The 21083-nt window shown below is 41.2% G+C and overlaps 1 protein-coding gene across 2 annotated transcripts in view; it reads left to right on the top strand.

Annotated features, from left to right (window-relative positions):
* Nucleotides 1-4982: 4982 nt before the first annotated feature.
* The window catches only part of adprs (ADP-ribosylserine hydrolase), a 30050-nt gene continuing 13949 nt past the window's right edge, over nt 4983-21083 (top strand). For both annotated transcript variants that reach the window (XR_015752156.1, XM_043717694.2), the window contains exons 1-3: nt 4983-5157; nt 8524-8620; nt 15132-15339. Coding sequence is in view for 1 of the 2 variants with exons in the window: in XM_043717694.2 (XP_043573629.1) it covers nt 4983-5157; nt 8524-8620; nt 15132-15339 (480 nt within the window). In the remaining variant the exon portion in view is untranslated. The remainder of the gene's footprint in view (nt 5158-8523; nt 8621-15131; nt 15340-21083) is intronic.

Below are 21083 nucleotides of genomic sequence, written 5' to 3'. Positions count from 1 at the left end.
ATGATGCTTTTGTAATGTTGAAAAGAGCTACTTCAGCATAATGGCCAAGATGGAAAACTAATTGGAGAGATTCGAATATGGAATTCTATAGATTGGAATTTGAAGATTTCGAAGTTGCAGTATGTTCAAAGACATTGGAGAAGAAAGGGAGGCGGAAAATGGAATGGTGGTTTGCTAGGATGGTGGGGTCATGTGATTTTTTGAGAAGGTTGAGTACTGCTGGCAAATGCTGGGCAAATGGTAGTGAATGATGTGACAAGGGCAGCTGTAGGGATTTTCTGGATCTTCATGACAAAGATGTCTATGAGCTCTTTGCACTTATTGTTAGAAGTGGAAATGCGATGAAAGCCTTCAGAAGATTTTTTTACAGTGGAGAAAAGAGGACTGAGGTTATCTTTGCATTCAAGGATGATCGTTGAATGAATAGTTTTATGAGACAAGAGCAAGCCCAAAAGTGCTTTATAAGGTCCGGCTAGATCTGGCTGAGTGGTGAAAGCAGTTGGCCACTGTGTCTTATCAAATCTATGACTCTTGACCTAATAGAGCAGAGATGGTTGTTATCCCTGGGACAGCCAGGGTATGAAGAGTATGGTTTTATTAGGGATTAGGACATCAATGTGGAGGTGAAGTTGTCAGTGAGTAAATTAGCGGTTACAAAGATGTAATGAATGTAGGACCAAAGATTAAATCACTGGGATTTTGAAAGTATAGTAGCAAGGGAATGTGAGATAGATTTTTCCACAGATGGATGTCAAAGACATTTTAACTGAATACAAGATTGAGAACAATGAAGGATTTGCCTAGACTATAGGAATTTAAGATCAATGTCCAGTATATTGTTGTAAGCAATCCTGGAGAAACATCATAGCGACATTAACATCAGATTTTTATTATTATTTTCAATTTCTTTGAACATGATTCTTTTTCATGTTCAATGTTTCTCTATTTGATAAAAAGGCTGTCTGACTGACAGAAATGCATCATCCAATGAGTTTTTTTGATTTCCGATTGAGATAGGAAAGTGGTGTGTTACAAAGATGAATGTGGTAACCAACTAATGATCAATATGGAAATGAGTCATGTGATGCAACCTCCAGGATTACACTAAATCATAGCTGGCAACCCTTTGGGGGCATTGAAGAGGTTTGAGGAGAAAAGCTTATAATAGGAGTGACCAAAGATAGGCCTGAAGTGGTAAATGAACACAGATCAATTATATCTAGTTTTACCTAAGGCTGTAATGCAACAATCTGTAACTCCTAAATACAGTACCATTTGGGTTTAATAAAAACTGAAAATGCAGGAGAAATTCAGCATGTCTGGCAACTTCTATATAGAGAGAAATAAAATTGACATTTCAACTCTAATATTGTTTTTCCTGGAATCAGCCTTTTTGGATTTGAGTTTGTTGAATGCTCTTTAAGTGTTGAGTCTTTACTTTTCTGCTGTTGTCCTTACAATGTGCAGGTCTGGTGCAGGTAATTACTTGGCCTCCAAGTTCTCTCTCTCATCAGCATTTAGCAGCCAAAAGGGTTAACTGACAAGTTCCCATAACAAGCTGCTTCTGCGAGGATCGAACCAGTTTTTGAGCTGTTGGTGTTCTGTGAATGTAGTGCTAGTTGTTCCTTGAAAGTTTCATTAGCAGTAAAGTGCATCAAATCATTAAATTAATCTGACATCTTTGGATGGGTATATGAATAGGAAGGGTTTGGAGGGATATGGGCCAGGTGCTGGCAGGCGAGACTAGATTGGATTGGGATATCTGGTCAGCATGGACAGGTTGGACCGAAGGGTCTGTGTCCATGCTGTACATCTCTATGACTCTATAAGAGGCAGTCATGTGTCTCAGGTGTAACATAACTATTAAATATTAGGTAATAAGCATATTCTGTTTATCATGACTGAGCCTTTCTGTGGCCTGCGACCTTGTGTGGGTATCCTTTTCCACTTGGCATCAGCAATGTTGACTAACACCGATTAGAAGTAAAAGCAGAAAGTGCTGGAGAAGCCCAACACAACTGGCAACACCTGTGAAGAGAGAAACAGAGTTAATGTTTCAAGTCCTGTATGACTCTTCTTCAGAACTGAAAGGAGCTGGAAAATTGTGTTTTTCTGCCATTTAAAGTCATAGAGTCATAGAGATGTACAGCATGGAAACAGACCCTTCGGTCCAACCCGTCCATGCCGACCAGATATCCCAACCCAATCTAGTCCCACCTGCCAGCACCCGGCCCATATCCCTCCAAACCCTTCCTATTCATATACCCATCCAAATGCTTCTTAAATGTTACAATTGTACCAGCCTCCACCACTTCCTCTGGCAGCTCATTCCATACCTGTATCACCCTCTGTGTGAAAAAGATGCCCCTTAGGTCTCTTCTTTATCTTTCCCCTCTCACTCTAAACCAATGCCCTCTAGTTCTGAACTCCCCAACCCCAGGTAAAAGACTTTGTCTATTTATCCTATCCATGCCCCTCATAATTTTGTAAACCTCTATAAGGTCACTCCTCAGTCTCCAATGCTCCAGGGAAAATAGCCCCAGCCTATTCAGCCTCTCCCCATAGCTCAAATCATCCAACCCTGGCAACATCCTTGTAAATCTTTTCTGAACCCTTTCAAGTTTCACAACATCTTTCCAATAGGAAGGAGACCAGAATTGCATGCAATATTCCAACAGTAGCCTAACCAATGTCCTGTAAAGCCGCAACATGACCTGCTAAAGCTAGTGGAATTAAAAATATGCTTCCTGAAGAAAGTTTATCTCACATTACAATGGGATCTTGGTCAGATGGGACAATGGGCTGAGAAGTGACAGATGGTGTTTAATTTAGATAAATGTGAGGTGCTGCATTTTGGGAAAACAAATCTTTGCAGCACTTATACACTTAATGATAAGGTCCTGGGGAGTATTGCTGAATCAAGAGACCTTGGAGTGCGGGTTCATAGCTCTTTGAAAGTAGAGTCACAGGTGGATAGGATAGTGAAGGCGGCATTTGGTATACTTTCCTTTATTGGTCAGAGTATTGAGTACAGGAGTTGGGAGATCATGCTGTGGCTGTACAGGACATTGGTTAGGCCACTATTGGAATATTAGGTGCCGTTCTAGTCTCCTTTCTATTGTAAAGATGTTGTGAAACTTGAAAGGGTTCAGAAAAGATTTACAAGGATGTTGCCAGGGTTGGAGGATTTGAGGTTTATAGAGGTTTATAAAATCATGAGGGGCATGGATAGGGTAAATAGAGAAAGTCTTTTCCCTGGGGTGGTGGAGCTGAAAATGTGTTGCTGGAAAAGCGCAGCAGGTCAGGCAGCATCCAAGGAGCAGGAGAATCGACGTTTCGGGCATGAGCCCTTCTTCAGATCTCCAGCATCTGCAGTCCTCACTTTCTCCTGGGGTGGTGGAGCCCAGAACTCGAGGGCATAGGTTTAGGGTCAGAGGGGAAAGATATAAAAGAGACCTAAGGGGCAACTTTTTCACTCAGAGGGTGTTACGTATATGGAATGAGCTGCCAGAGTAAGTAGTGGAGACTGGTACAATTGCAACATTTAAGAGGCATTTGGATGGGTATATGAATAGGAAGGGTTTGGAGGGATATGGGCCGGATGCTGGCAGGTGGGACTAGATTGGGTTGGGATATCTGGTGAGCATGGACGGATTGGACCGAAGGGTCTGTTTCAATGCTGTAAATCTCTATGACTCTATACTCTAGCTCAAGAGAAGTCATTGAATTTGTAATATTAGATTGGCTTTTCTCTCCACAGATGCTGCCAGACATGGTAAGTCTCTTTGTTTGTATGCACAAGCTCCCCAGCACCATTGCTGCTCTGATGTTCCACTGCACCTGCTCAAATGAATCATCAAATTTCCTGATGTATTGGACACTCAGATTATGGGAGGACACGGACTCTGGAAGTGCTGCAGTGGAGGATCCACTCACCATTTGACGAAGAATGAACTGACTTGGATTCAGGATGTGTGCCTCGACTGGAGTGATTTAGCTCTTAAGAGAGACGATATCGTACAAGATTTGTTTTCTTTCGAGCAGAGAAGACTGAGACGTGACCTAATTCCTGATTAAGGTGTACAAAGTATGAGGGACAGAGAGAGGGTAGATAGGGAGAACTGTACCTCTTAGTAGCAAAATTGGCAGCTTAGTAACAGTTCCCTTTACCTCCGCTATTCTTCTCTTCCGAAATTGGAGATCGGTCTGTCAACACAGCAACTGGGGTGAGTGGACTCGGGGAGAATCCCCCCTGCAGTCGCGCAGCTTTGCGAGAACGTATGTTAGTAGAGGTGTCAATAGCTGGACACATATTTAAGATAAGGGTCAGGACATTTACGGGGGATTTGAGGATTCACGCATGTCATCAAGACGTTTAAAAACTATTTAAATGAAACCCAGCGGTTTAAAAACAAAACAGTAATACTGGGAAGTGAATGTACTGGCGGTACTGGAGCAATGTGCTAAGGTATGCAAAACACGTTGGACCAGTTGCAAGTTTTGCTGGTTTCTCCTTCTGGGAGGCAAATGCCATACTTTGCTGGGAAATGCATCTCGGATAGATAAATAAGAGTTATCCAGATTTGAATTGTTAGCTTGCCCTGTCTCCGTGGATGCTGCCTGACCCGCTGTGATCTCCAGCACGTTTTGTTTTCAGTTCCGATGCCAGCATCTGCAGTCAGTTGCTCCTGGGACAGATGACCAGCAGCCAGCGGAGGGGCTGAAGGGCCGCCTCACCTTGCTGCGAGGAGACCCACCGGATTGGTCAGCTCCTCTGCCTTTCCGCGGATCCCATTGGATCAGATTCAGAGCCCGATTTCTCCCCCCGCCCCCCAAACCCAGGCGGCAGATACCGTCTTTCTATTGGCTGATGTTCGTCCGTGACGTCCGTCTACTGTTTGCGATTGGGCATGGCGCCGCCAATCAGCGCTCACCGCGCGCCCGTCCCGCCTGCATGCCCCGCCCCTCCCACTCGAGCCAACATGTCGGCGGTGAGCAAGGCGCTGAGCCCGCCCGCTCTGTGCCGTTTCCACGGGGCCATGGCCGGCGCGCTCTTGGGGGACTGTATCGGCGGCGAGTTCGAGGGGAAGGAGCTCGTTCGGCTGCAGGACGTGATCGGAGCCGTCCGCGCCCTGGAGGAGCACAGGCAGGAGGAAGGTAATTGCCCGAAAGCCCATCAGTACCGACCGCCCTTTGATGTCAACACCTCCCCGGCCCCCGGGGGAGGGGGGGGCTCCAACACCGGCCCACCACCTCCAACACCGGCCCACCACCTCCAACACCGGCCCACCACCTCCAACACCGGCCCACCACCTCCAACACCGGCCCACCACCTCCAACACCGGCCCACCACCTCCTCCTCTCCAACCCGGGCCCACCACCTCCTCTCCAACCCGGGCCCACCACCTCCTCTCCAACACCGGCCCACCACCTCCTCCTCTCCAACCCCGGCCCACCACCTCCTCTCCAACCCGGGCCCACCACCTCCTCTCCAACACCGGCCCACCACCTCCTCCTCTCCAACACCGGCCCACCACCTCCTCTCCAACACAAAATAAACCCTGTCATCCACCCCCACCCCCGCCTCAATTCCCATCCGGAACCTTACTCATCGGCTGCCCCTCACTGTGCATCCCATGTGTTGCTGTCGAGCACGTTCTTGGGTGAAGTTTAATTTGGGGTGGGTTGATGTTTAGTTTTGGACTGGGTTAGTGGTGCTGGAAAAGCACAACAGTTCAGGCAGCACCACTAATTCCAGAGCCTGGTTTACAGCATCTGCAGTCATTGTTTTTACCGAGTTTATTTTTGGACTGCCTGGTCCATTTTCGTTTCTGACGATGGAGTCTGGACGCAACCTTTCCCGGAAATCCGTGTTTTTTTTTTAATCTCCTTCCACTGATAGTGTCAGTTCAATTTCCATCGGAGAAGTAAATAATAGGATTCAAATCTTGCCCTGCCCGGTCTGCTTTTTGCCTGGCGGCTTGGAAAGGTAGTAGCCTTCATCGCGGGATAAATGTTCTGTGTGTCTGACGTTGTCCTGTTTATCGAAATAATGTAGGAATGAATGTCCACACTGACTTGCAGTCTCCATGTAGGGTCAGCTTTAATATTTTTAAATGGCTTCCCCCCCCCACTTCATTGTGGCATAAGCAAATGCTGCATTATTTTAATAGCAGCAACTTTTCTGTGAAGACATTGCTTTGTGAGCTTGGGAATAGGAAATTAAAAAAAAAATTAATGTTTGGGGTTGAGGACTTTTCAGTGGAACTGGAAAAGGTTAGAAGGGCAACACGGTTTATGTAAGTGCATAGTCTGGAAAAGGGGGCAGAATACAACAAAAGTCCTCTGACCTGAAGATGAGAGACTAAATGATAAAAGGGACAATGGTACAAGGAAGATTAAATGATAATGGGGAAATTAAAGCAACAACAGATGTGTATGGAGGAGACAAATGGAAGAATAGCCAATAAATGCTTTCTAGAAAATTGGAGATAGAGGTGATGGTCTAGATTTATTGAAATCCTTACTTAATCTAGAAGATTGTATGGCACTTAATTGGAAGATAAAGTGCTTTTCTTTTCTAGCTGTTTGGGTTTATTTAAATGTGCAACCATACACATACAGTATTAGAAACAAACTGACTTATTTGGCTTCTCTAAAAACTTTTAGGTTGCTGTGTGATCACACATCTCGGAGGGCATTAGTCCTGAGTAATGATAGAAAATTAATCACAGATACGTGTGTGCAAAAGACAAAGCTAAATGATTTCAGTCACCTGCAGTCAGTGTGTCAAGTGAATAGTCCATCTCGGCTTCTCCTGAAGTTCCTTCGAACCCAGTTGTCCCTCATCGGGCAACTCCAGTCATGCCATGTGATATAAAGAATTGGTTGAGCACATTAGATGTAGCAAAGGCCTGTTGTCATTTGTAGTAGTAAAGAGCCATCTGCAGAATTAGCTGTGCCTCAAGGCAACTGTTTTTGTATAGCTACAAGACCTGATAGGAAATTACCCCAGTTTGTCCCATTCCCAAAAAGCTGCATAAAGCCAAATAAGCAAATTACCACTCCATCAGCCTGCACTTGATCATTGCTGAAGTGATAGTCGGTGTTTTCAGTGCTATTGTCAAGCAGCAGGTACCAATAATTTGCTTGCCACTCGTCACGTCAGTTTGGGTTGATCTAGATCACTTGGCCCCAGACTGCATTTACAGCCTTGCTCCAAATATGGACAGAAGAATTGAATCATAAAGGTGAGGAGAGAATGACTCGTGCTGTCAAAAACAATTTGTGACCAATTCTGGCAACAGATAAAATTGAAGTGAATGAGAGTCGGGGTGAATATTCAATTGGTCAGAGTCAAGTCTAACACAAAGGCAGATGCTTGTATTTGACGAATGTCAGTCATCATTAGGATGTAACCCAGAGCCACTCCTGCAGCTATACCATCTTCAACTACTTCATTTATAATGTACCTTCCATTATCATGTCAAAACTGGTGTTGTTTGATTGTACAGCATTGTAAAACAAAATGGTCCACATCCACATGTGGCATGACCTGCGCAGTATTTAGGCTTGGGGTAATAAGTAGGAGAAAGTGAGGACTGCAGATGCTGGGGATCAGAGCTTAAAAATGTGTTGCTGGAAAAGCGCAGCAGGTCAGGCAACAACAAAGGAGAAGGAGAATCGATGTTTCGGGCATAAGCCCTTCTTCAGGAATGAGGAGGGTGTGCCAAAGGAGGAAGAAGGTTTTATCTTAGCCTGCTTGGCACACCCTCCTCATTCCTGAAGAAGGGCTTATGCCCGAAGCGTCAATTCTCCTTCTCCTTTGATGCTGCTGACCTGCTGCGCTTTTCCACCAACTCATTTTTAAGCTTGGGGTAATAAATAGCAAGTAACATTTATGCCATGCAAGTATCAGATAATGACCATCTCCCAAAAAAAAGTAAATCTGACCACATGCTGCTGTTGTCAGTGGCATGTCCATCATTGAATCTCCTACCATCAATATCATCGAGTTTACTATAGACCAGAAAACACATTAATAATGTGGTTCGTGGATACTGATCTCCAATGCTTAGCTTCTTGACCTTGAGAACCAAGCAAGGCAGTCTTGCTTTTCTTTTGCTTAGAACGCCACCATCATGTATGTTGGTATTTGAAATCGAACAGGGTTGTAATGTTTTTAATATAATGCCATGTGGGAAATATTCAGTACCTCCGGTAGCACCTGAAGATTGAGCAGAATTATTATTTTAAATTGTTGATCGACTTCTGTTTTATTTAGCAACACAATACATTAAACAAAATGCTTTCTTGCAATTGTGCTTGTCAGCCTGCATGAATGCTTCAAGTGTTAGTTGCTATTTATATGGATATGGTGAATGTTTTTGTTTTGTGGCCAAGTATTCACTGCTACAGTACCCTGAGGCTAATGCTTGATTTTAGCTATTTGTTATATTTATGTATTTTCTATGTTTTGGTTTATCACAGTGGATTATTTTAGACAATGAATTTATTTTTCAGGCTCTTTAATGTATTCAGATGACACAGCAATGACGAGGTGTGTGGCACAGTCGCTGATTATAAAACAAGACTTTGATGAAATTGATATGGCTAAAAGGTAATAGATTCAATTTAAAGGGTGAAAGTACCGTACAGTGGAGATCTTGTTAAATTGTCTATGAAAGTGTTATGACTTAAACCTAAAAGTCATTGCAAACATACCGAGCTCTTAACATCCCCTTCATTATTTTCTGTGATATTTTGTTTATTGCTCTGATTTACTTACTATGACATTATGATCTTGGAAATTTATAATCTTTATGTAGAAAGGACTTGAAAACATATTGGTGGAAAGACAGTTTGTCTTAACGCAAAGTAGTTTTTTGCCTTATCCTGTTGCATGTATTTATATTTTGTGTGCTTGTATATCTTGATTCCTCACTCTGCTACTATTGGTCATACTCTCAGGTGCCCAGGCCCTAAGTTCTGTAATTCCCTCCCTAAATCTCTGTGCTTCTCTACTTCTCTCTTGCTTTAAAATTGTTCCTCAGACCTACTCTTTTTGAAGAACTATTTTGGTCATAGTTTCAGAGACCATTATCTGGACTGAATATTTGTGGTGGAAGAAACAATTTTGGATCATTCTTTTTCAGTCCTATTCTGCGTTGGAAGTGTACCAACTGTTGAATTGAAAGTCAACAACTTCAGTGTCCAGAGTGTTAGATATGTTTGAGTATACAAGATAGGTCCTAACACTGAAGAATTAGGACATTGTACAGAAGGATTTTGTCAGAATATTTAGGAAGAAATTGATCCCATTGGCATTGTGGTCAATAACTAAAAGTTACAGATAACTAGCAGAGATTTAGAGAATTATATTACACAGTGCAGTCCCCATATTTTGATGAAACAATTGGTGGGGAGGGGGGCGTGCAGCACGGTGGCACAGTGGTTAGCACTGCTGCCTCACAGCTCCAGAGACCCAGGTTCAATTCCCGTCTCAGGCAACTGTCTGTGTGGAGTATGCACATTCTCCCCGTGTCTGCATGGGTTTCCTCCCACAGTCCAAAAATGTGCAGGTTAGGTGAATTGGCCATGCTAAAATTGCCCGTAGTGTTAGGTGAAGGGGTAAATGTAGGGGAAGGATCTGGGTGGGTTGCTGTTCGGAGGGTTGGTGTGCACTTGTTGGGCTGAAAGGGCCTGTTTCCACGCTGTAAGTAATCTCAAAGATGATACTGATCACCTTTTTTTTTCTTTCATTTATCACAAAGGCAGGCATTTGTTAATATTTCTACATTTAATAAACTGAAACTACTTTTTCTTTTGGAGGACCAGGGTCTTTTTAAGAAGGTGTTTTTCTAGTCTTAATCATTCTTGGATTTGCTGTGCTGTAGGATTAGGATGGGCTGTTAAGATTAGCGAAATGGCTGTGCAAGTATTTACTATGAGCCATGCAGAGACGTTCTACACTGGCTTCTTCAGTTTATTTACTCTTCCCAAAGCAGAAAACGTTTTTTGTTTTAGTGGAATAGGGTAGGGAGAGGAAATAAAGGGGTTTTGGTGTAGATTTTTATGCTCCAAGTTCTCAAGTGGGACTTGTATTCCTGAATGTCTGATTCATGACAGAAAACTGTCCCCCATCTGTATCCTCCTTATTTTCTTTTCTAACTCCTTCCTCAAATTTTACACTTTAAAAAAATGCATTACAATATTGTCTGGTTTTCAAAAAAGGTAAGCATAAACTTCTGTTTAATTATTTTATTTTGCTAGTTTTGTTCTGGAGATAAGTTGGTGGCTGTTCAATGATGTTCCCCTCAATTAATTTTACATTTTAGAATATAAAGCCATTAGGATACTTAAAACAAAAACTTGGGTATACATTGCTTTTGGCTTTCTCACAGAGAAACTAGGTAAAATTCTTTCTGCAAAATACCCCTGACTATAACCTATTTCTCATGTGGCTTAGAACTAGGTCCTAGTGTTCTATTATTAGCAATGATTAAGTAGTGTACGTGAAGCATGTTGCATGGGAGACAATTGATTTATATCACAGAAGCAAGGGTAATGAAACAACTGATATATGCAGGCCATTCTGGAGTGTAGGACAAAGCATGTCATAGTGACCTGATAATAGATTAAGTGACAGATGACAACATGTTGGAACTTTTAGAATGGGAACTTGGGTATAGATGTGGAAGGGTAGGGTAATAAGCTTTATTGGTTAAAGAAATGGTATAGAGTCAATGAGATGTCCAGCGTGGTAAAAGACCCTTCAGACCTGCATGTTGACCAGATATCCTAAATTAATCTAGTTATTTGCCAACATTTGGCCCATGTCCCTCTAAATCCTTCCAATTCACATACCCCTCCATTTGCCTCTTAAATGTTGTAATTGCAGTAGCCTCCAACACTTCCACAGGCTGTTCATTCCATACTCGCACCACCCTCTACATGATAAAGTTGCCCCTTTAGGTCTCTTTTAAATCTTTTCCCTCTCACCTTAAACCTATGCCCTCTAGTTTTGGACTCCCCTACACTGAGGGAAAGATCTTGACTATTCACCCTACATGTGCCCCTCGTGACCTTAAACTTCTGTAAGGTTATTGCTCAGACTCCAATGTTCCAGAGAAAGTAGCCCCAGCTTATTCAGCCTCCCTAGAGGCCAACAGCTCCCTCCCCGCACCCCCCCCCCCAAAAAAAAAACATCCTTGTAAATTTTTTTTGACCCTTTCAAGTTTCACAACATCTTTTCTATAGCAAGGAGATCAGAACTGCAAGTGGCCTACCAATGTCCTGGACAGCCACAACATGACCTCTCTATTCAATGAACTGACCAATAAAGGCAAGCATACATGTGCCTTTTATCACTACCCTGTCTACCTGCAACTCCACTTTCAAGGAACAATGAACTTGGGCTCCAAGATTTCTTTGTTCAGCAACACTTCCCAGGACCTTACCACTAAGTGTATGAATCCTGCTGTGATTTGTCTTTCCAAAATGCAGTACCTTGCATTTATCTAAATGAAACTCTATCTGCCACGCCTTGGCCTATCTGATCAAGGTCTCGTTATACTCTGAGGTGTAACCTTCTTCGCTGTTCACTACACCACCAAATGTGGTGCCATCTGAAAACTTACTAACCATACCTCCTACGTTCACATTCAAATCATTATAGAAATGACAAAAGGCAGTAGACCCAGCATCGATCGTTGTGGCACACCACTGGTCACGGGCCTCCAGTCTAAAAAGCAACCTTCCACCACCACCCTCTGTCTCCTACCTTTCAGACCAGTTCTGTATCCAAATAGCCAATTTTCCCTGTATTCCAAGAACAGATTAAAAGAGGCAATACTGGAAGAGAATTTCATTGTGTGTTTTTAGTGCTAACTGTTGACTCAAGCAAACTGTTCCTGGGAAGTTTCACCAACTCGTATTGCTCAATCCCAAGCTGTCAGAATCTGTGAAGAGGATGAAGACTGTGGTATTATGGGGGCGGGAGTGTGTTTTTGTAACATGAGTTCAAGTATAATCACACAAGTAAGAGACAGAGGAAGGTAAATGGATGACTATATGAGGATACAGAAAGATGGGAAGTGAGAGTTATGTTAAGAGTGGCTAGAGATGCATACACTCTCTCTCAGATTTGAAGCTTTTGCAATCTGAGGGGTTCTGGACAGCACCATCAAATAAGCCCAACTAAATGAGTTCAGGCGCAGGATTTCACAGGTTGTAAACTAAGGATTTCCTGCCCAGCCATGTGCTAGAATAGATAGAAAGATCATAGAAATCTATTTAAGATGACTTTGTGATGTCAGAAAAGGGATTCCACTTTGGATAGTGACATTGGCTTTGAAACAGATGGCAGCCATTCTTCAAGGATTGGTTATATCTGGACTGAGGTTAACACTGTACAACTAAAATGATTACATAGGAGAATAAGGAGGTTGTTTAAACTGGAAACTGAAGAGTGACATGAGACAATTATCCATTTTTAGACAGAGGAAATCCAATACAAAAACTACAGCATGAAATTGTATTGAGACAAATGTTAGAAGGGTGAGGAATGAGTTCAGTGAGATGGAAGCTAAGCTTGGTATTTGACTGTAGAGTGACAGTGGAGTTTTTAAATTGAATAAAAGATTTGTGGAGGCGCAGCATTTAAAATTATAATTCTCAGTTTTAAGCGAGAAAACGTTCCACCATGACCAGTGGTGTGCCACAAGGTTTGATGCTGGGTCCACTGCCTTTGGTAGTGGTTAGAAGCTAAGTTTATTTGGAGCAATAAATCTATAGAGATTAGAAAAATAATTTGAAAGTAGAAGATAAGGCAAGTTGAGAAATAATTCAGGAATTGTCTTTAAAAAAAAAACAGAAAAGTAACTTCCAACTAAATCAGCTTAAAAAATGGAATTATCAATCATCAGTTGTATTCAGGAGAAAGAAAAATTGTCAATTTTGTACATCAGAAAATTGAATAGTATTGAAGTATTTCACATCCCTTGCTAAAAAAGGAAAGATACTAGAGAGAATTGAATCTTGAGAGTATGATGAGCAATATAGAAAAAATGAATCGTCTTGAGAAGCTACTGTGCTAGGACTTAGTGGAAAATATTTTTTCAATCTGAAGGGAAATGAAGCAAGAAATCATAATCTCAGGGCTTTGTGTGGGTGTGTTGAGGAATGGCTAATCTAGTACATAATCTTTGGAGAGACTGAGTTAATATAGTCCATACCAGCCAGTTAGTTTTTAATATTAGTGATAGAGTAAATTTTAGAGTTTAGATAAACTTGAAATTCCCATGTATCTAGCTTATGAAAACAATGGTTAGCAATCAGTGTGAATTTTAGGTGGTATGATTGATCATTTCTTCACTGAAGTTCAATGTTGTAGATAGGGGAATTGCTTTGAATATGTAGTGGATGATAAAGTGCGATCCAAGAAATTACAAGAAAGGTTTGCAGTATTGAATTGAGTGGAATTCCTTATAGGATTGAGAACTGAGAAATCAGTTAAAATAATTTTTTCAGTGGTTTGGATACATGCTGTAGAGGAATAATGTCAGTATTTGTAATGATACAAGCATAGGTATAATTCATTCTTAGGTGATGAAAGGAAGCTGTGCAAGATTATTAACAATATCTGGGAATGGGCAAAAAACATGAAAATAGAACTCAATGCTAATAATGTTTGAACAGGAAAAAAAGAACAGGTATTATTCTGTGAATTGAAACAAACTTGATAGTGGAAAGAACAGTATATGCAAACAAGGAATTTGCTTGTTCATGTTTAGAGTACATTAAGGTCATTTCCTTGCATTGATAAGGCTGTTAATACAAACTGAATATTAGATTTTATCAATGGGCATAAAATATAAAAGCCAAGAGGCAATCAATGATGAGCTTTAAAAATCTTAAGATCTGTGTTGCATGCATTATTGGGCTCCACATTATAGGTAGGTTGTCAAGCTTTAGTCAATTTGCAGAATATTAAGTTGTTACCCGATGTAGAAAATAAAAATAGGAAAGCAGACTTGCAAAATTGGGTCCTTTTTGGTTCAGGATAATGCAGGTTACTAGGTGAATGACAGATGAATGTTTATATAAAGGATGGGATAGAGTGAATAAATAATTTTCAGTTGTTGACCGATCTAACATCAAAGGCCACAGATTTAAGATATTTCGAAGATTGGTTAAGATAAATTTCTTTAATAGTTGCAAGGCTGTTGAAATCATGTCCAGAGTTGGTATTTGCCGCAGGAGCCATTTAATATTCAAGATTAGATCAGGTAGTTAATGAAGTGATTTGGCAACAGGACAATAATTCTGATTAGAACAATTCGCTCATGTGAAGTGTAAGTACAGGCCTGAACTGAATGGTCTAGTTCTACGTTCTGGCAGTTACTTAGAAGCCAAGAATGTCATTTTAGAGCAGCTGCATATGAGTAACTCTTGCTTATGGGCAGTTAAAATGAAGATTAAGTACTAACTTGTTATAATGGCTATAATGTTCCCCTCTGGTCGGGCATGTTCCACATAAAGCAGGAATAACAAGCATGAACCGTTTAGTCATATTGCAAGTGGATGAAAGATGGGACCAGCTGAAGCACTCTGCATCAGTTTATCACTTTCTATCCTGATAATAAAAGAAAATTGGTTTCTATCAGGAGGCTGGATACAGGATTCTTTGTCTGAGGTAGCCCTATAAGGTAAATACTATTGGAGTACAACTTTTAGGAAGATAATTTTGCTGTTTAGGTAAGTGTACTGTAAATTGATATGGTGATGATCGAAGGAAAGTATGTGATATAAAAGCAAAAATTGCAGATGTTGGAGATGTGAAATAAAAACCAAAACTGTTAGAATGAAGAAGTAACTCGGTCTCAGTGAGACTCAATGTTGACTCTGTTTTGCTGTCCTTAGATGGTCCCAGTCCTGTTGAAATTTTCCAGTACTTTTTGGTTGAGAAAGTTCTAGCATTGCCAGTTCTGATTATCCCTCTTCGAGATGAGATTTGAAAAAGCGTTTACTGCTGAATATATATTTTGATGTTTTTCAATAACGAATGAGATACTGTTTGAAGTTTATGAAAAAAAATAAGAAACGCATTACTTTTGTCTTTACTACCTTAGGTTTGCTGAAGAATACAAAGAACAGCCGGACCGTGGGTATGGAAATGGTGTCATTCGTGTATTTAAGAAACTTCTAAATCCAAACTGTAATGATGTCTTTAAACCAGCAAGGGAACAGTTTAAAGGAAAGGGTTCTTACGGAAATGGAGGTGCCATGAGGATTGCCCCAATAGCACTGGCATATCCTGATGTTCAGGATGTTAAAAAGGTCAGATTAATGGAGCTTTTGTAGTTTAGTTTTGTCCAAATAAGAGATTTTATTATTGATTTTACTTTCTATTCCTTCCATCCACTGCCCCATTAATATTAATAGTCCATCTTTTAGAGCAGAAAAATTCATTGTTTAAATATTATTCCCATCATTTCTCTATCATGACTGCACAATCTTTCTTGGCCTCCAAGTGTCTGTTCACTTGATAATTCTACTTTGATTTAAAACAAAAACAGAAATTGCTGGAGAAACTGGCAAGCAGCTGTGGGAAGAAACCAGAGTGAGTATTTTTGAGCTGGTGACTCTTCAAGAGAAGTTTTGGTAGTTTTGGGGGAGGGTGGATGGAGATGGAGATGGAGATGGATCAAAACCCAGAGAGAGATATAAAAGGGGTAGGTAAACAAGGAAACAATAGTTAGTAGGCCAGGACAGAAGAAAGGCTGAATAAGTGATAGTAAGAGCTATGAGTTAGAAAATGTTGGCATGGGAACAAAGTGGTGTGTTGAAGCAGTGACAACTGGAAGCTTGGGGTCATTTTGATGGACAGAGCGCAGGCGTTCTGTAAAGCATTCGTCCAGCCCATAGCCCACACATTTGCATTTTATGCAAAAAGGACCCTAAGCTTCCAATTGCTTGCACTTCAATATTCCGCTGTGTTCCCATGTCAACATTTGTAGCAAGAAAAGCACAGCCGAGGAGCAGGCGCATCAATGTTTTGAGCATAAGCCCTTCATCAGGATTCCTGATTCTTTTGCTCCTCGAACGCTGGCTGACCGACTTTGCTTTTCTTGCTACAAATGTAGCACCACACTCCGACACCACACTCTTCTACTCTGGTCTCCAGCATCAGCAGTCCTCACTTTCTCCTAATATTTGTAGCAAACCTGCCAAAGTGTTCCAGCTAGCCTCAGCGCCAGCTCGAAGAACATCTCATTTTCTGTTTGGGGATCCTGCAGCGTCTAGGACTCAACGTTGAGTACAATAATGTCAGAGCCTGATTCCATCCTTCCACGTGTTTTTTTGGACCAATCTCTCTCACTGTCCTGTTATGACATGGGTTGCTTTTAACACAGTCTCCATTCCCAATTACTCCTAAGCTCACTATCACATTATATGGTTGCATTCAGCACATGCTCACTCTTTTCCCTTTCAGCTAGATACTAATGGCTCTGATGAAGTGGCATTAACTCTGCTTTCTTCTCACACCTGCCACTCATCTTAGTTAATTATTGGTACAATTTGGATTTAGTCAATCAGCCTGTAACATATAATGAGATTGAGACAATTATGGAAGCCATGTATGGTGGAGTGGCAGCTGCAGGAAAAGAGTGAAACTCCTTTGGTTGACATTTTACAATTAATCTTGGACTAATTGTACCCTTATGCTTTTGTTCGCTTGCCAGAGTTTATCTAGACTAGTGGATTACCTGGGGCATTGCTTATGGGAAGTTAGATGGTGGTCTGTCTTTTGAGGACTAGGAACATTATTTTATGTAATACCCATAGTACTAACATAAGGAGCTTTGTGATGATAAGTCTAATTGCTGTTAAGTGCCACTGTCGATTTTAAAAATTACAAATTCCTTTTGAATTTATAATTGCAGATTGGGAAGTGCTTTGAACTTATTTATTCCGGGCCAGCAACACTCAAAATTTAAAAGTTGTTCTATGTTTGTAACACACTCTGATCTTGGCTTTGTGACAGATATGAACTAAGCTATATTTTTATATATCCATGGATTTGACAGGTCTTTGCTAATAGTGAATTAGAGGTGGTGCTGGTGAAATGGACAGAGGCTACAGAGAGAGGAGCATGTTCATAGTTTGATTTTGGGAAGTTTGTTGGATTTGACCACTGACAATAAAGTTAGTGATTTGATTTTCTGGAAAACTGAATACAAGTAGCCCCATGTTAATGGATAACTTAAACATTGCTAAAAGAAGGCAATACGTCTTCAGCTTTCTGTCATGCAATCACTAAAGACTTTTGGTGGATGGGGAGAAGGGGCTCCTATATCTACAGGATGTACAGACGTCAGGCCATCATTGACATTGAATTGCAGAAGAGCAGTTAACTGTCAATTTTAATTCTCAGAACAGGCATGTAGATTCTGATTGGTGAGGCTGTTGCCATGGGATACAATAAAGATTGGCCTTGTCCATGATCCTTTTTTATTTCATGAAAATTATACACTGTACAAATTCCTTTTACTTACATAAACAGGGTCCTGTGTGTTAATATATGTAACTCCTAGCAAGTGCAATTGAATCATAATGCAAACCTGACTGACTGACGTCTTCAATTGTCCCTTTTTACCCAGTCTGCTGTTTGTCATATTGCAAGACAAAAAGCTTAAACTCATTGTCTCTTTTTAGCAACTTTTGAGTTCTGTAACTAAACAATTGCTGGTTATATAAATAGATAACTGGGAACTATTAAAATTTGATTTGCTGAAGTCTTGGAAAGCAAAAGCAGGATTAACATTTACTCAGAGAACTAATCCTAAAAAGTACATGTTAATACTTTATTTATCTTTGTTCCACATATTAAGAAACAAAATCAGATACTGTGCTTAAATTCCACAGCAGTATGTTTTAACTTCAATACTTCTGTCAGGGTATCAACCCAGGCTGAGATAGCTGAAAGCTCTTAGGAGGAAGTATGAAGCCAGCCAACAATCTTGTACAAAACCTTTGCATCAAAGAACAAAGGCAACTTATCACCTCCTGTATATTATCTGCTAAATCTATCTGTGGACTCCAAGCAATTGAGCAAAGGCTGATGAGAGTTCAGTGGAGCTTCCTAATCAAAACAAAGGAAGAAAAATTTGTATTCACATAGCAATCTTCACAATCTTGAGTTCTGAATGATGTACCTTTTTTCTCTTGCAAAAATTTAGACAGTATTGAAACGTAGTGCTGGAGAAACCAGTAGCTCTTGTTACGTTTATGCAGCGAAACAGAATTAATATTCTCAAGTCCAATCTGACCATTTGGAAGCGAAAACCGATTGAAATGTGATGGATTAGATATTGTAGGAAGTGATGTAGAGGGGCAAGTGGAAGTGAAGGAAAGGTCAGGATGAAGGGAGGGTGAGGGGGATTAGAGAAGAGCTGACACAAAATAAAAGGCAAAGGGAGTGTTAGAGGACGCAGAGAAAAAAATATAATGTAGGTCAAAAGTGGGTAAATAATTGGTTTTTATTGAAGAATATAGATCCGGTCTTGTTGAGGGAACGGCATCAGCGTCAACTGAAAAAGTTTGCCAGGATTAAATCCACGGCTTGTAAAAGACTACAGTTTTCATGTTTTGTCTAGACTGATTAGCTCTTAGCAGCCCTTATCTTAGTTTTCCAGTTGTTTTATAGAGAACTTGATATTGTTACATTTGTCCAGTTTGTCATAGATCCTTAATGTGCGTTGCTTGCTATAGTACTTTTTTTTGCCTGATGTGCCTTAAGCAGCTTCTTGAGAGATTCACTGGTTTTAATATATCACTGGTTTACCTGTACGATTAGTGATTGCAATGATACACAGTCATCGAGATCTACAGCACAGAAAAGGGCATCTCAGCCCAACATGTCTGCGCCGGTCAAAAACAAAGATCCAACCTCTGAAGAAGGGTCACTGGAACCAAAACATTAACTCTGCTTTCTCTCCACAGATGGTGCCTGCCACATCTGCTGAGGTTTTGAAGCAATTTCTTTTGTTTCCCATAGCCTTGTATTCTTTGGAGTTGCGCATCTAAAATATTTCTTAAATGAAATGAGAATTTCTGCCTGTACTACCCTTTACAGATAGTGAGTTCCAGATTCCCATCACCCTCTGGGTGAAAGTTTTTCTATGCCTCTCCTCCAAACCTCCTGTCCCTATTTTACTCTATGCCCAGTCATTGATTCCTCCATCAAGGGGAAAAGTTTCTTCCTGCCTAACCTGTCTATGTCCCTCGTAATTTCATACATCTCAATCGTGTCCCACCTCAAATTTCTCTGCTCTAAGGAAAAACAATCCTAGTCTGTACAAAACAAAAACAGAAATTACTGGAGAAACTCACCAGATGTGGAAGCATAGAGTTATAGAGCTGTTCAGCACGGAAACAGATCCTTCAGTCCAACTCATCCAAGCTGACCAGATATCCTAACCTAATCTAGTCCCATTTGCCAGCACTTGGTCCATATCCCTCTAAACCTTTCCTATTCGTATACCCATTCAGATGTCTTTTAAATGTTGTAATTGTACCAGCCTCCACCACTTCCTCTGGCAGCTCATTCCATATGCACATCACCTTCTGTGTGAAAAAGATTCCCCTTAGGTCTCTTTTAAGTTTTTCCCCCCTCATCCTAAACCTATGTCCTCTAGTTCTGGACTCCCCCACCTCTGGGAAAAGATCTTGTCTATTTACCCTATCCATGTCCCTCACAATTTTATAAACCTCCAGAACGTCACCCCTCAGCTTTTGATGCTCCAGGGAAAACAGCCCCAGCCTGTTCACCCTCATGGGCCTGAAAAGTTAGCTCTGCTTTCTGTCCCCAGATGCTGCAAGATCTGCTGAGTTTTTCCAGCAATTTATGTTTTTGTTTCAGACTTCCAACATTCACAGTTCTTTGTTTATTCCTTGTCTGTCCAATTATCCACATGTGAAACTCTCCATCCCAGGCAGCATACTGTCTTCTGCACCCTCTCCAGTGCTGTCACATTCCAATAATGTGGATTTCAGAACTCCATGCAATACTCTAGCTGTAGCTTAACTAGCACTTTATGGTTCCAGCTTAACCACCCTGCTTTTAAACTCTATGCCTTAGCTAATAAAGGCAAGTATACCATATGCCACCTTAACCGCTTTATCCATCTGCCCTGATTCCTGGGGGGGGGGGGGGGGGGGGGGGGGGCGGGAGGCGGGAGCGGGAGCGGGAGCTAGTATGCATCCACACCAAGGTCCCTCTGATCCTCGGTGCTTCCATGGGCCCTACAGTTCATCATGTATTCGAAGTCTTGCCTTACCCAAGTCCATTATCTCACATTTATCCAGATCGAATTCCATTTATCACTGATCAGCCCATCTATATCCTCCTGCAATCTAAGGCTCTCCGCCTCACTATTTATTCCTTACACCAATTTTTGTATCATACGTAAATTTATTGATCAACCCTCTTACATTCAGGTCTAAATCATTTTTAATGTAAACCACAAACAGCAAGGTCCCCAGTTCTGATCCCTTAGGGACTGCACTGGAGACGTAACTCCATTTGGAAAACCCCCCTGCTGCTGTTACCTGCCGCTCAGCTAATTGTGGATCCACTATGACAATTTTTTTGAATCCCATGAGCTCTTATCTTTGCTTCAGTCTCCCATGTAGCACTTTATTGAAAACCTTGCTGAAGTCCAAGTTGACCATATCAAAAGCATTACCTTCATCTACACATCTGATCACTTCTGTGAAAAATTCAGTCAAGTTGGTCAGATGTGACCTCCCCTTAACAAAACCATGCTGGCTATTCTTGATTAATCCCTCCCTCTTCAAATACAGATTAATTCTGCCCCTCAGAATTGCTTCCAATAGTTTCCCCATTACTGAGGTTAGACTGCCTTGTAGTTTCCTCATTTATCCTTTGCTCCCTTCTTGAATAATGGTACCACATTGGCTGTCCTTCAGTACTCCAGCACGCCTCCTGTGGCCTGAGGAATTGAAAATTTTTGCAAATGTCTCTGCTGTTTACTTCCTTGCCTCATCCAACAACCTAG

The sequence above is a fragment of the Chiloscyllium plagiosum genome, unplaced genomic scaffold, assembly GCF_037043375.1.
Source record: "Chiloscyllium plagiosum isolate Xiang-an unplaced genomic scaffold, Cpla_swu_hap1 HiC_scaffold_30, whole genome shotgun sequence".
Classification (NCBI taxonomy): Eukaryota; Metazoa; Chordata; class Chondrichthyes; order Orectolobiformes; family Hemiscylliidae; genus Chiloscyllium; species Chiloscyllium plagiosum.
Note: the sequence above shows the minus strand (reverse complement) of the source record. Positions and strands in the feature narration are given on the sequence as shown.